The 12,194-nt window shown below is 45.1% G+C and overlaps 1 protein-coding gene across 1 annotated transcript in view; it reads right to left on the minus strand.

The window, feature by feature from the left end:
* FRAS1 (Fraser extracellular matrix complex subunit 1) overlaps positions 1–12,194 on the minus strand; it is a 160,441-nt gene that overhangs the window by 31,008 nt on the left and 117,239 nt on the right. The window contains exons 31-40 of the mRNA XM_048049754.2: positions 11,665–11,781; positions 7,935–8,049; positions 7,279–7,416; positions 6,479–6,511; positions 5,602–5,733; positions 4,788–4,913; positions 3,727–3,974; positions 2,253–2,401; positions 1,674–1,836; positions 764–899 (exon numbers count right to left, since the gene is read on the minus strand). Coding sequence (XP_047905711.2) covers positions 764–899; positions 1,674–1,836; positions 2,253–2,401; positions 3,727–3,974; positions 4,788–4,913; positions 5,602–5,733; positions 6,479–6,511; positions 7,279–7,416; positions 7,935–8,049; positions 11,665–11,781 — 1,357 coding nt within the window. The remainder of the gene's footprint in view (positions 1–763; positions 900–1,673; positions 1,837–2,252; positions 2,402–3,726; positions 3,975–4,787; positions 4,914–5,601; positions 5,734–6,478; positions 6,512–7,278; positions 7,417–7,934; positions 8,050–11,664; positions 11,782–12,194) is intronic.

Raw genomic sequence — 12,194 nt, forward strand, 5'->3', positions numbered from 1 at the left:
GAGGAATGGCACACCGAAGTATGTAGAAGGATGTTTACTCCTATAACATGGTTTTCACTCAACTTATGACCTTTGTAGCAGCAGTAGGTCCATCTGCTGCATTAGAGCAGACATTAGGAAAGCTGCAGTTCTACACACAGTGCCAGCAAGCCCACGTCCCAGAATTGCTTATGACATTCTTCAGTGATGAGAAAATGGCTGGTGTGCCTACTGGCCTCAACACAATCACTACACCAAACTGCACCTTGCAAAACTAAAACTAAAACCCAAGAAAATCACCCAGCTGTGGCCTGTTCGAGGAGAGAGGCTCACCATTACCCAAATGGCACAAACCGGAGTGCACTCCTAGGGCACGATTAGGAGGGGTGATGTGTAACGGTTAGGAGCCCATGCACTCCAGAAGGAAGGCAGTAACAGTTGTAACAAGCTGCCCCACTGGCCAAGCCATGGTGATATTTTACAAAGGGAAGTTTGATTTAACTGAAATTATACATGTCATTGCTGTTAGCACCACTGATAGGATTAAGCAGACAAGCCTCCTGGATGAAAATCTCTGGACAGTCCAGCACAGATCCCATAGTAATACAAAGACAAAATTGAGTGTTACCAGCCATGCTGTGCCACAGCTCTCCCACCCTTAAATCTCACTGTGACATTTAGAGGAATTCAGCGAAGTTTGTTCTGTATAACAAACACAGCCAGAATAAAGGATGATGAAAATATAATGCACAGTCTTGAAAAGGCTCTCAATGCCCCCGTTTACCTGTCTTAGTGTTTTCAATGTAGCCATACATGGGCAGAGTGATAACCGTGACCCTCAGGTCTTCCTTGGCAGCAGTATCATAATCAGCAGCTAAGTGGTGATGAGCCAGCAGCGGGACCCTGCCTCCCTCATCCACCTGGAAAACAAAAAGATACAACAGAACTATAGCCAATGCACACAGCACCACAGGAATCATTACTGAACAAGCCTGCAGCATCACTCCATGGAGGAGGCTTCCCTGGTCCTCACAGTGCTCTCATTTCTCTGAAGTCTTGTCCCATCCTCCCCCAAATCTGTTAAGTATGAAATCTGCTGGGAGGCAAGGTGGGATGCGAAGAACAAAGCCTGCCTGGCCCTAAAGAGGAGCCTGTGAGTGCTTTATCAGGGGAAGAAGAGAACTAGCAGAGTCATGCTGACCTCTTGGAAGGCAAAATCTGCTTTTCTTGTTGAGGGGAACCTTTTGAAGGCAAGGGAGGTTGAATGCAAAGCTGAAAAAGAGGGAAATGACTTCAAAAGGCTTTGATAAGGAGTCTGAAATGTTTTGCATCAGTCCAAAGCACCAGATGCTTTCAGACTCATCTTCTGCTCATCTTTTAAATACAAGCTGGTGAAAGAAGGGGCCAAATATTAAACAGGAGTAAGTCAGACTTGTTCCACTGATATCAGTGGAACACCCTTGGGAGAAGCTAGCTCCTGACTAGAACGGATGTGAGCAGGTGAGGTTCAGGGATGCAGCAGTACTGTCAGTCCCCTCTGGCCTCCAAGTAATTTATTGACTCTTAGCACTCAAAAGACTGTGTATTAACACCATGTTCCTACAGTGATTTGCCTTCAGTCCAGGATAACCGTTCAATTCCCCCCACAGAAGACATTCCTGTCACTGTTTCCAGTATCCTGGGTGGCCACTTACAGTGATATGGTCAGCAAAGGCAATGAGCGATGGCACCGTCTGGGCAGAGGTGATAGTGATGGTAAACATCTGCCTGTCAAGCCGGTTATTGTCAGCGTCAGAAACAGTGAAGTGGAAAGTGTCCGTAACTGGCTGATTGCTGGTCTCAAATACGGTGGAGTAACTGAAAGTCAAAGCACAAGCTGTGTCAGGGAGTCTTGCTGACAGCCAGGTAAAAACGCCAAATCCCTGCCTTTAGAAATGAATTCAAAAAGAAGTGGTATTCCAGTTCCCAACTCCGTTCATTCCCTGAGCACTTTGAAACCACTGTTTTTCATGTTGCCTACCCTAATTATCACCATGACATTGCAGACAAAAAAAATTCCTAATTTGAAGGTACACCAACTACTGGCATTTCGGACATGCATAAATACCTAACTGTGCACTGGAAAAGCTCTCATTTGGAGTCTCACAGGACACAATAGCCAAGAAGAAAAATCTTTGACATATTTTACTAGCATAACATAGCCCTGAGTTCCCTGTGGAAAGCCCACTGAGCTTTTAACTGGCGTGGCTTGAAGGACAATAGCTATTTGATACCTGATCCTCTGGTTGTTGATGTCTTCCATGGTGAAATTATAAACCTTAGAAAGCTCTTCATCATGAGAGCCAGACGCCTGTAAGAGGGTGCCATATGTGGGCAGAGATATTAACTGGATTCTTATCGCTGAGTCAGGAGAATTGCTGTCCTGAAGATGAAGGAAAAATAACAAAACCAACACAGAACAGGATTAGCTTTTGTTTCCCTCCGCTAAAAACAGAAAGAAAATGGTTTTTAGGAAAATATATCAAGCAGTTTCCCAGAGATAAGCCCGGTATTTTTATTTTCAAATTACCCTCCTAGTGGACTGGACCCTTTATGTAATATGTTTTTCCTGACTCCAGAAAAAGTGAGCCAGAATTTATCTGATACGTGGCAGAGGGGGTAACTGTTGCCCATCAATGCTTCAGACAGAGACACAGCTAAATTCAGTTCTTAGTAAAACAAAGGTTAACGTGAAGCGATGCTGCAAAGGCCAATTTCGTATTAAACTAAAAGCTATTCTTGGCTCTTTTTAACTACACAGAGTATAACCATCTTTGTGATCTCATGGCTCAGATGTCATCTTTCTTATCAAAGTTTTTCGTGGTTGCCTGAAAGATAAGACCCAAGGCAGAAATCGTTTTCTCAGTATATAGATCAGGAATGAAATCCTCTTTCTTGTGACTGTTCTCTTCCGCAGATTAAACCTGAACAGCTCCCTTGTCAGCCTTCTGCCTACTAAGGAGAACAGGACAGACCCATGACTTATACCCAGACACATCCTTTGGAAGAAAAGCATTCATTTGCCTTCTTATCCTACCTGACTCCCTGCAGATCCCTAACCATCTCTCTGACAGCCACTACACGAGGTCTCTTCAGCTTCACACGTGCACTGTCATCTCTCCAGCCTCCTCCATAAGGAGAGCACATCTGCATACCCCAAATCCACTGCTGGTGTCTCTGCAGCTGTATCAGCCACAAGCAGAACACCTTTCCCTGAACTGTACCAGCAGGATGACTCTCATACAACACACAAACGCTGACTCAAACTCCAAGCTAACAAGGAGCACAGCATCTTGGGTTGCTCAAAAAAAAAAAAAACCAACCCTCAAGCGTGTGCAGAAAAAGAAGCAGGCAATTTCTGAAGGGGGTGAGGGGGCAGAAATTTTCAAGGGATTATCAACTAGCAAATCCATGTGTGTTGTTAGCAAGTCTGTTTGATACAAAAATCTGGGATTAACTCAGTTTTCATGTTAGCATGGCAGTTCACCTCTGTTCCAGTCAAACAGGGATAGCCTTAAAACCCTGATGGAAGAAAGAGTCTATTATCCCCGTTTTGGCAGCCATAGTCAGGAGACAGTCAAAAACTTGAGCTCTTTGCCAAGAATCCACACTAAGGGCAGGGAGGTGTGGGTGGCAAGGGGTCTGTGGGGGGATTAGGAATGGGATGCTGCCAGCATTCACTGGGTTTAGAAATAGATGACAGCTTACAACATAAGCAAGGTGCAATCGAGAGAGAGTCACAGAGCTTTTGCTAGCCACGGTGATTGCCAACAAGCAGCCCGGGGCCAGCTGTGGGCCGTTGTTATCCGGCAGGGACACTTCCACCCGCAGCACGGTGGTCACTGTGGTGACACCATCGGTGACAGAGATTTCCATGCTGTCCTCTGCTGCCGACGAACCATCGTGCACGTACTGCAGAGCATTTCGAGTGACGTCCTCGTAGGTGAAGGTGTCGCCTTCCCAAAAAGAAATGCACGAGTCAGAAAGACCGTTCAGAGCACCAATCCAATTCAAATGGCATAATGCCCCAGTTTTGCAAAAGACTTAATCACATGCTTACCTGGCATTTAATGCCAAACTTACTGAGCTGTGAGTTATGGAGACATTTATTAAGGACTTAGTATGTATGTAGGGCAGAGCAAAAGCTGTAACCTTAACTGTTTTCCAGACACTGTCACTCTTTGGGACTCTTCCAGTGACAGTTCTCTGGAAGTGCACAGATCCTCCTTTCTTCCCAGCTGCTTTGTAAGCTCATGCCTGTCATAACTAGATAAGGCTTCCCTCTCTACATCTCTGTTTGCACTCCTTTCTTAATGACAACATTTGTTCATCTGATCACACACTGGAAAACTGCTGCCACCAAAATCAACAGTAAAACTCCACAGAAGTATTTGACTGCTTGATCAGCACAGCTTTGCCTGGACTTCAGTAGAAAAGTTTACTGAGTACTATTTCAGATATAATTTGGCACCTAAACCAAAACATCCCTTTTGCTTAGCAGCTGGTTACTTTTACCACAACGCAGTAACTGCCCACCAGCCCGCACATACTTGGTACAAGAAATGCACCGACTCAGCCAGGAACTAAACAACAAACAGGAAAACATCCTTCACGCACTCTCTCCCGCAGTCCCACTCTTCCAGGCAAAGAACTGACATATTGAATTCTGTCAGAGGCATCCATCTCCTCCTGCCCAACTAAACCAGCCGCGTGGACAGGCCCATGCTCACCTCCTCCCCTGCACTGAGGAAGATTTCTGCTCAACTCACCTGCTCCCATGTGCTCCTGCACACCTGCGCCCTGCTTGAGCACAATGCCATGACGGGGAGGCTTCACAAGCTCAAAGAAGAGCCCCTCAGGAGCTGTATCTGTGTCGCTCACAGCCAACTGGATCCCTGTGCCAGGGAAAGAGAACACAGGCTTCGGCACCCTCAGATACTGCACTGGGAATATCCCTTAAGTTTGGTGATCAGTTTTTGTGAATGGAGCCAAAAAGCTTTAATTTAATCAGTACCTGGAAAGTCAAGTAATTCTGGAGCATCCGTAGCCCAAGGGCTTGCTGCCTTCATGGAAAAAAGTAGTTCCCTGACAATGCTTAGATCTGATTTATCAAAGAACTTACTGCACACCTGAGTCACAGTATTGCCAGCATGACAGCTATACAAACCCTCAGTTTATGAGATGTGTATGTATTCATATAGAAGGGGGCTATCTGTAAAAGTCTCAGAAAACCCCCTGACACCACAAGAAAGTGGCTTATGCCAAACAAATCAGTGCAACAGCACTTAAGAGGGGAAAAGTAAAGAAGCAGTATATCCCTTATCATGCTCTCCAAGACTCAGCCACTGAACGGACACACCACATACCAAGGAGCACTGCCTCATGCTCAGACACTTGTCTGAGGCACCACTGCACAGTTTTCTCAGTGGCTCCTGTTACACCTGCACTAGCACAGCTCCTTGGCTGAATGGACAGAGCTGCATGAGACCAAAACTCTCCCTTGCTCCATCCATGTGGCCTCCTGGAAGTAAATACCGTGCCTCAGGCAGAGCTCTGCCACCTCACCCTTTCCACCCTACTCACCGATAGTGGCCTTGCCCCCCTGGCTGACCTCCAGGAACGGAGCTGTGATCTGGAAGACTGGAGGCTGCTGCTCCGCAGAGACCAAATGAATGACAAACACCATCTCCGGGGTCGTGTGTTCTCCATCAGACACTAGGCACAGACAGAAACCACGCCCGAGTGTAGGGATGTTCTTTCAGGGACTCACATTGGAAATTGACTGTTCTCTACAAATCACCACCCCGCATTACTGACTTTCTTCCCACCCTGTCAATTTACACCTTCATCTATGGACATAAAACATAATGCACACATACCCAGAAGTATGTATTTATCTTTGTCCCTAACTAATCTTAGTATGACAAACATAACTTGAATAAGTCTGTGCGTGTGTGCCTATGTACATACTATGTTCCACATATCTATCGGGTGCACTCGTAAGTCAGAACATGCACTTCTCTTTGCTAGTGGATCACTTTGCATACCTGTGCTAAGTAGTACATGGAAAGGGGAATATATATTAAGTAAGCAAGCAGCTTATTAGTAGCAATTTAATTGTGGAAAAGTTTCCATGGTATATTAAAAAAAAAAAATCAGAGTAAACCACTGATGCCCTTGTTCACATTGGAGGAAAAGCAGGAATGAATGAGGCTTTTAGGACACATTTGAGGCAACTACTGAAAAAGATTTGTCTACTGAACTGCATCTTGGCTTCTATAAAACACTTTGGGACATAGATGAATGAGTATTCTCCAGGCACATGCACTTCCAGAAATTCCTACGGACTGCCCATAGATGTGCCTACAGAAGAGGAAAGGCCAAGGAGTAACAGGCAACGTGAAGGGCACAAGGAGGAAAACTGCTCTGGAAAGCAGGAAAGAGCCAAAGGTTTGCATACCTGTGAATCGGAAGTTCACTGACTCTGGAAGACCTGACGGGATAAATATAAGCACACAGTAATTATGGCTAGAACATACTGATGTGAATTTAGACAGCTTTCGGAGAAAGCAAGTGCTGTTGTTCAACCAGACATCTTTCCTTACCAAGGAAAGCACTCTTTTCCACTGCCTTCTCTCCAGGTAATGAGAGAACACGTGTTGCCCTCCTTCAGTCTGTGAAAAACCACCTTGGTGCCAGTGGAGGGCATGGTGATGCATCGAATTGCATCACACAATCCTAGGTATCAACTGGTCAAACATGCTTGAGGTTTGTCACATTGTTTGCCCCTCTGTCTCCTGCTCCAGGTTGTTATCCCTCTGATGGCAGAAATCTAATATCCTGGCTAAATTGATTCAGTTCACACTCATCATTTCTTGTCTCAGTCTCAAGGACTAAACACGCACTGCAGCACAGATCTCAAGCACAGGAGGAGCAGTAATTCCTAACCACAAAGCACTGGATAAGCAGTTTGACCAGTGCAGCATCGTGTTAGTGTCAACAGTGCTAAATGCTGTAGTGAACATGGCCATATTCCAATAATTCACTGCATGTTGCTATACTGAACAAGAAGGAAAATCATATTGAGGTCACAAGAATTGGGTGAACTTTTGGAATGTTCCCACAAAGCAGATTCCCATATACTTTATATCGTTCATACCACAAGCCCTAGTGAGTATGGAAATAACCACAAAGTCATTCCGGGACTGGAGGAGGACCAGCAGCCTGACTTGGTGCTGCAAAGAACGTTCAAATCCTTACCTGCAAATGAGAACGCAATGATCTCTCTCAAGTGCGGAGCTGCAGTCGGTGGACGATAAGCAATCTTGCCATGGTTTATATCTGCCTGAGTGAAATACCTGACTGGGGAGAGAGGCCTGTCTCTGTGCTCCACAATACCTAGAGAAACAGAGAGCTCAGTATTAATAGAAGGAATCAATTTTAATTTTAAAACCAGATACCAAAGGACGTGGCTAATTTTTTTCTCCCTGATACTTCTTTTTACATCTTCAGTTGTTGCTGAATGAGTCAGATGGCTGTGACTGCACCAAGTACGGGTTCTACCAATACAGGACATGAGAAATTAAAATAGATTCCTCACTTAGCCATTTCTTCAAATACCTCTCACTAGTGAGTCTAGAAGTAGAAAGCCATGGCGTGCAACATTCAGTATATTCCAGACAATAGTAAGAAAAATGTCTCTGTGCTGCAGCTTACTCCTAAACAAGCTGGAGAAACTGGGTTAAGAAACAAGGTGTTTGAAAGCTAATGAAGGAGGCCAAACAGCTTAGCAGATGCCTCCACAGAATGATACTCTAGGAAAAACAAACAAACAAACAAAAAAAAATTAGATGTGCTGAGAAAGTATAACAATTAATTCAGCAGCAAGCTGCCATGTTCTGAACTGCTACACTTGCCTTGTCCAGGAAGGAGAGGGACAGTCACGTTGAACAGGATTTTTTCACTGGGAATCTCCGGGTCTACAAAGGAGAGGTGATGGGGCTCAATCACTGTCACACGGTCCTCCAGCACCTCGATAAACACATTAGACCAAGAGCATCAATGCCAGAGACATGAGAAGACTCAGCAAGACAAGTCTCGCTGCATCAAGTGAGAATTTGCTTTGCTATACTTCAATGTAAGACAGTCTTTGAATGTAAAGGTGTGGTTCTTAGACCTAAAACTGACAAGGAACAGATGGGCTGAACCTTTAAAAAGTTTTCCAAACTCCTGCAGAATAGGAACTAATTGGGATGAGATTACAGAGGACAATAAAGCTTAATAACGAGTAAAATTTGCTTTTAGGAACCATCTAAACTCACTTTCAGCTCATCTATAAGCCAAACTGAATGTGCAATGCAGAACCTGAGTAGAGTACCATCATGCTCAACAGAAGACAACACTATACAGGCTCACCTCTGTTAAGTTCTTTCTGGAGAATTAGAAAGGGTCTATAACCTTTTGAAAAAAAAGGAGACAAACACCTCCTCCTTCCTGTACCTCTAAGCTTACCCTCACACTTTCAGGCTGTCTGGCAAACTGGCAGTGTTATTAGTGCACTCCATACCCCGCAGATGCACAACCTCCACAGTTGAAGGAGTTTCATTATTCTGCCTACAGCAACTAAGAACAGACGAAGAAAAATCTGTTTTAATCAAAAACTCCCTGGCCAAGGATATAACTCATTTCCTAGCTAGTTTTCTGGTATAGTCTGAGGTAGCTGGACTGGATTCGCTTTTTTAAAAAGTCCTGAAAGCGTCTTGGCCTTCTCCACAGGAATACAGAGGAACCAAAGCTTTCCCTTTCTTTTTAAATCTGCCTAAAAATGTCCTGATCCTTCCATTATAAGGTTATCATTAGTCAATGGTGGGCAATTTGTTACAAGAATTACGTTGCTGCATGAACAGACTTAAGTGGACATTGGCAATTTACTTGCATGTATTCACGAACCTTCATCCTGCGGAATTAACAGCTACGAGAAGTCACGGAATTAAACAGTTCAGCTGAGTATGAAAAATATCCTAATCACTAACAAAATATGAGGAGTACAAGCTAAATTAGGGATAAGGGCAATTAATTCATCTGCGTCAGAGCACAAGACGATCAGGTTCAGGAGCAAATGACAGGTTTCCACCCACCACATCAGGCGCAGCCCACTGAATCCTGATGTCTTCATGCCTGTATGGCCACACTGTCAAACCTGCGTCCCATTCTGCTGCTCCTGAGGCCCGGTCTGGACACCAGAGGAAGGTAAGGTTCCCTGACCACAGCTCAGTGCATCACAATTGGCACCAAACCCCCAGTTCATCTCTCTTCAGTATCATCATGCAAACGCATCAGAAAAGAAACTACGGCCTATGAATGACTGTCGTGAAGCAGCAAATAAAACCACGACAACCCTTCTTAGGTGTGCAAGAGTCACATATCTAACTGGAGTCAAAAGCCACCAAGTGTACTGGTGATACCAGCACCACTATATACAGCCTCTGTACAAAAAAGGCTTAAAATTAATGGTGGTGTCCCTTTCATGCAGCCGCCTTGGGAAGAGAAGGGAGGAGAACTTTTTCATATGCTTACAAAGTTGTCTCCTTCACAAACCCAATCTCTTTGCATTCAGCAAGTGCAAAAGCTCAGGCTCCTGCCCTCAGTTGTATCAGTATGGGGAAACAGGTAACTTGAAGGCAGGAAAAACAGCACAGGTGTCTGCCCTGATTAACCACCAAAGCCTCACCAAACTTTCTCTGACCTTTCTTGGTAGGACACTCAAAGACAGCGTTTACAGGTGTGGAAAGACTGCACATTTTGTGCTTTCTCTTCAGCTGAGAAGACAGTCTCGTTCTGAAGGAGTCTGAAGATGGATGAGCAGAACTCAATCACACTGACGCAAGGAAAAGATTTAAGGTTATGGTTGCCTCACAGCTGCCTCCAAGGCCTATTTGTCTCTCCCAGAGGTAGGACCTGCAGGCTGTGAGGCGCCCCTCACTAAAACGTATTTTACGGCGCTATTGAATTTTGTGGTGTCTAATTAGCTATAAAATCCAGCACTACATGGCTTAGTCAGACACCTCTGCCATCAATTTTGTCAATAATGGCAACAACAAAAAGTCAAGAGAAGAAAGATACATTGCTGGCTATTGCTCCAAGTAGCAGCCTGAGCATGTTTTATTACTGCCTGTGAAAGGTCACCACTATTTTAAATCCCGACAAGGCTCTTGTGTCAGGACTTTTCACTAAACTTTCTCACACTGCTTCCTTCAGTCTTTTCTGGCCCCATGCCTGGCAGGCTGTCCTGGCTTTGAGGTCCTTTGTGTCCCCTTAGGAGGCTGCTCCTGGGGACCCGTTGTCCCTGGGACGCCTGCCACATCTGCCCTCCTGCATCTCACAGGCCTCGCAGCGTGCTTTTGTCTGCCAGGGAGCGCCCATGGGCACAGGCTTTCTACTTGACAGTGCTGAGCATACTGCTGGCACCTCGCATGCTCTAAATAAATCACCAGGAGTGAGCAGTGCCAAAGATGACTGCACGCTACAGTCAAGCCTGTAGCCCCAGCTCTCTCAGCACGCAGCTCCTGCCTGAAGGGTTGGCCACAGCTCCACACACATTTCCTGCAAGTGCTTCTCTCTGCTTTCTCATTACAGCCTCCTCCGCCTCACTGCCATTGCCTCAGGATGGATTATGATCCTGGGCACAGGATCCTGGGCACAGAGAGCCCCACAGACCACAGCAAGGCTAGGTGGCTGAGGTGATGTCTGAACCAAACTCCTTGCCTCTAAGATCCTGGCTCTCCGAGCTTCCCGATGACAAAGGTGCAGAGCCCTGTAGTTCTCCTCCAGCCCATGCACTCAGGATCCCTCCCTATAGGATCCAAGAGGTGACAGAAGACAGCAGGAGAAAGAATGGGGAAAGCTGGATTTCACCCCCATATGATGAGGACGCACGGACAAGGCACACACCAAAATTGGAGGGCTCACAAAACCAACTTTAAACTTTGAGGTCATCTTTTAAATTAACACAATCAGGGATGTAACTATGTTAGAGAGACCACTGTTATCAAAATGGCTGTTCCCAGAATCGATGCTGCAAGAAAAAATAGTTCAGTTTGTAACCTGTGTTCCTGGCGTTACAATGATTGATGAAAACCTTCTGATGTGAGTGGGCTACTGTTCCAATAAATAAAGTTTGCACTGGAATTACTGGCAAGATGTCTCCCTAATCCACAGTTTTTCTCTCTTGCCATTCCTAATGGCTTCTCAGAAATCCGTATTTTGAAATTGCTAGGAATTCCATAAAAAATGTTTAAAGATTTTCTCTTTTCCCAATCCCTTCCACTCTGTATATTCAGCACTTCCGAGTTTTTTACCTTTTAATGTTTTTTATTTCTTGGTGTTTGTTTTTTTTTTCAACCACTTCCTCTTCCAGCCTATCTAACTTTTTTAATTTATTTTTTTTATTATTATTTCTACTCTAGTTATCTATCTGGTGCATACACCCTGTTCCTTGGATTCAATCTTCGAACCAAGCACAATTGCACAGACTACTGCAAGCAGAGAAATCAACATTCGGTGGTTACTCCTCGATGTGAGGCTTTGGTCACTGAGCATTGCAGCAAGGAACACTGAAACCAGCAGTCAGTGATGTTTCACACTTACAGCCATGTGCAAAGAGGAGCCAAGGGAAAGCTGAGGAGCTCTGGGTGTCTGCGGGAGAACAGCAACATTGAAGACATGGCTTTCCAAGCTGGCTTGTGGACTGGCAGAGCTGGACACCTGAGAATAGAAGATCACATGAATAGAAACCTGGCCGAGGACATCACTGCATTTCAAGACCAGTTTCATACTTTTCCTCTTCTCCTAGCCTGTGAAGGCAAAGACACGCACCGTTCCAGCAGACACCAACCCAATGTACACGTGGATGCTAACTGCTGGGCACTGAGGCCTTCAAACAGTAACCAGTTCCTCCATAATTGCCTGTACAGTCCGTAAGTGGTTCACTTCTTTATTAACAATATGAAGGATGTCTGTCTGACAGTTCTCTACCCTCATCTATTCGTTCCGACCTCTGCCAGTCGCTGCCTCAGTTTTACTTCAACTGTCTGTATACTTCAGTGGAACTCTTCATCACAAGAACAGAAAAGATTATCTGTTTTTAAACCTTCTTCTCACCCTTAAAATGACAGCCC

The sequence above is a fragment of the Anser cygnoides genome, chromosome 4 (genome assembly GCF_040182565.1).
Source record: "Anser cygnoides isolate HZ-2024a breed goose chromosome 4, Taihu_goose_T2T_genome, whole genome shotgun sequence".
Lineage (NCBI taxonomy): Eukaryota > Metazoa > Chordata > Aves > Anseriformes > Anatidae > Anser > Anser cygnoides.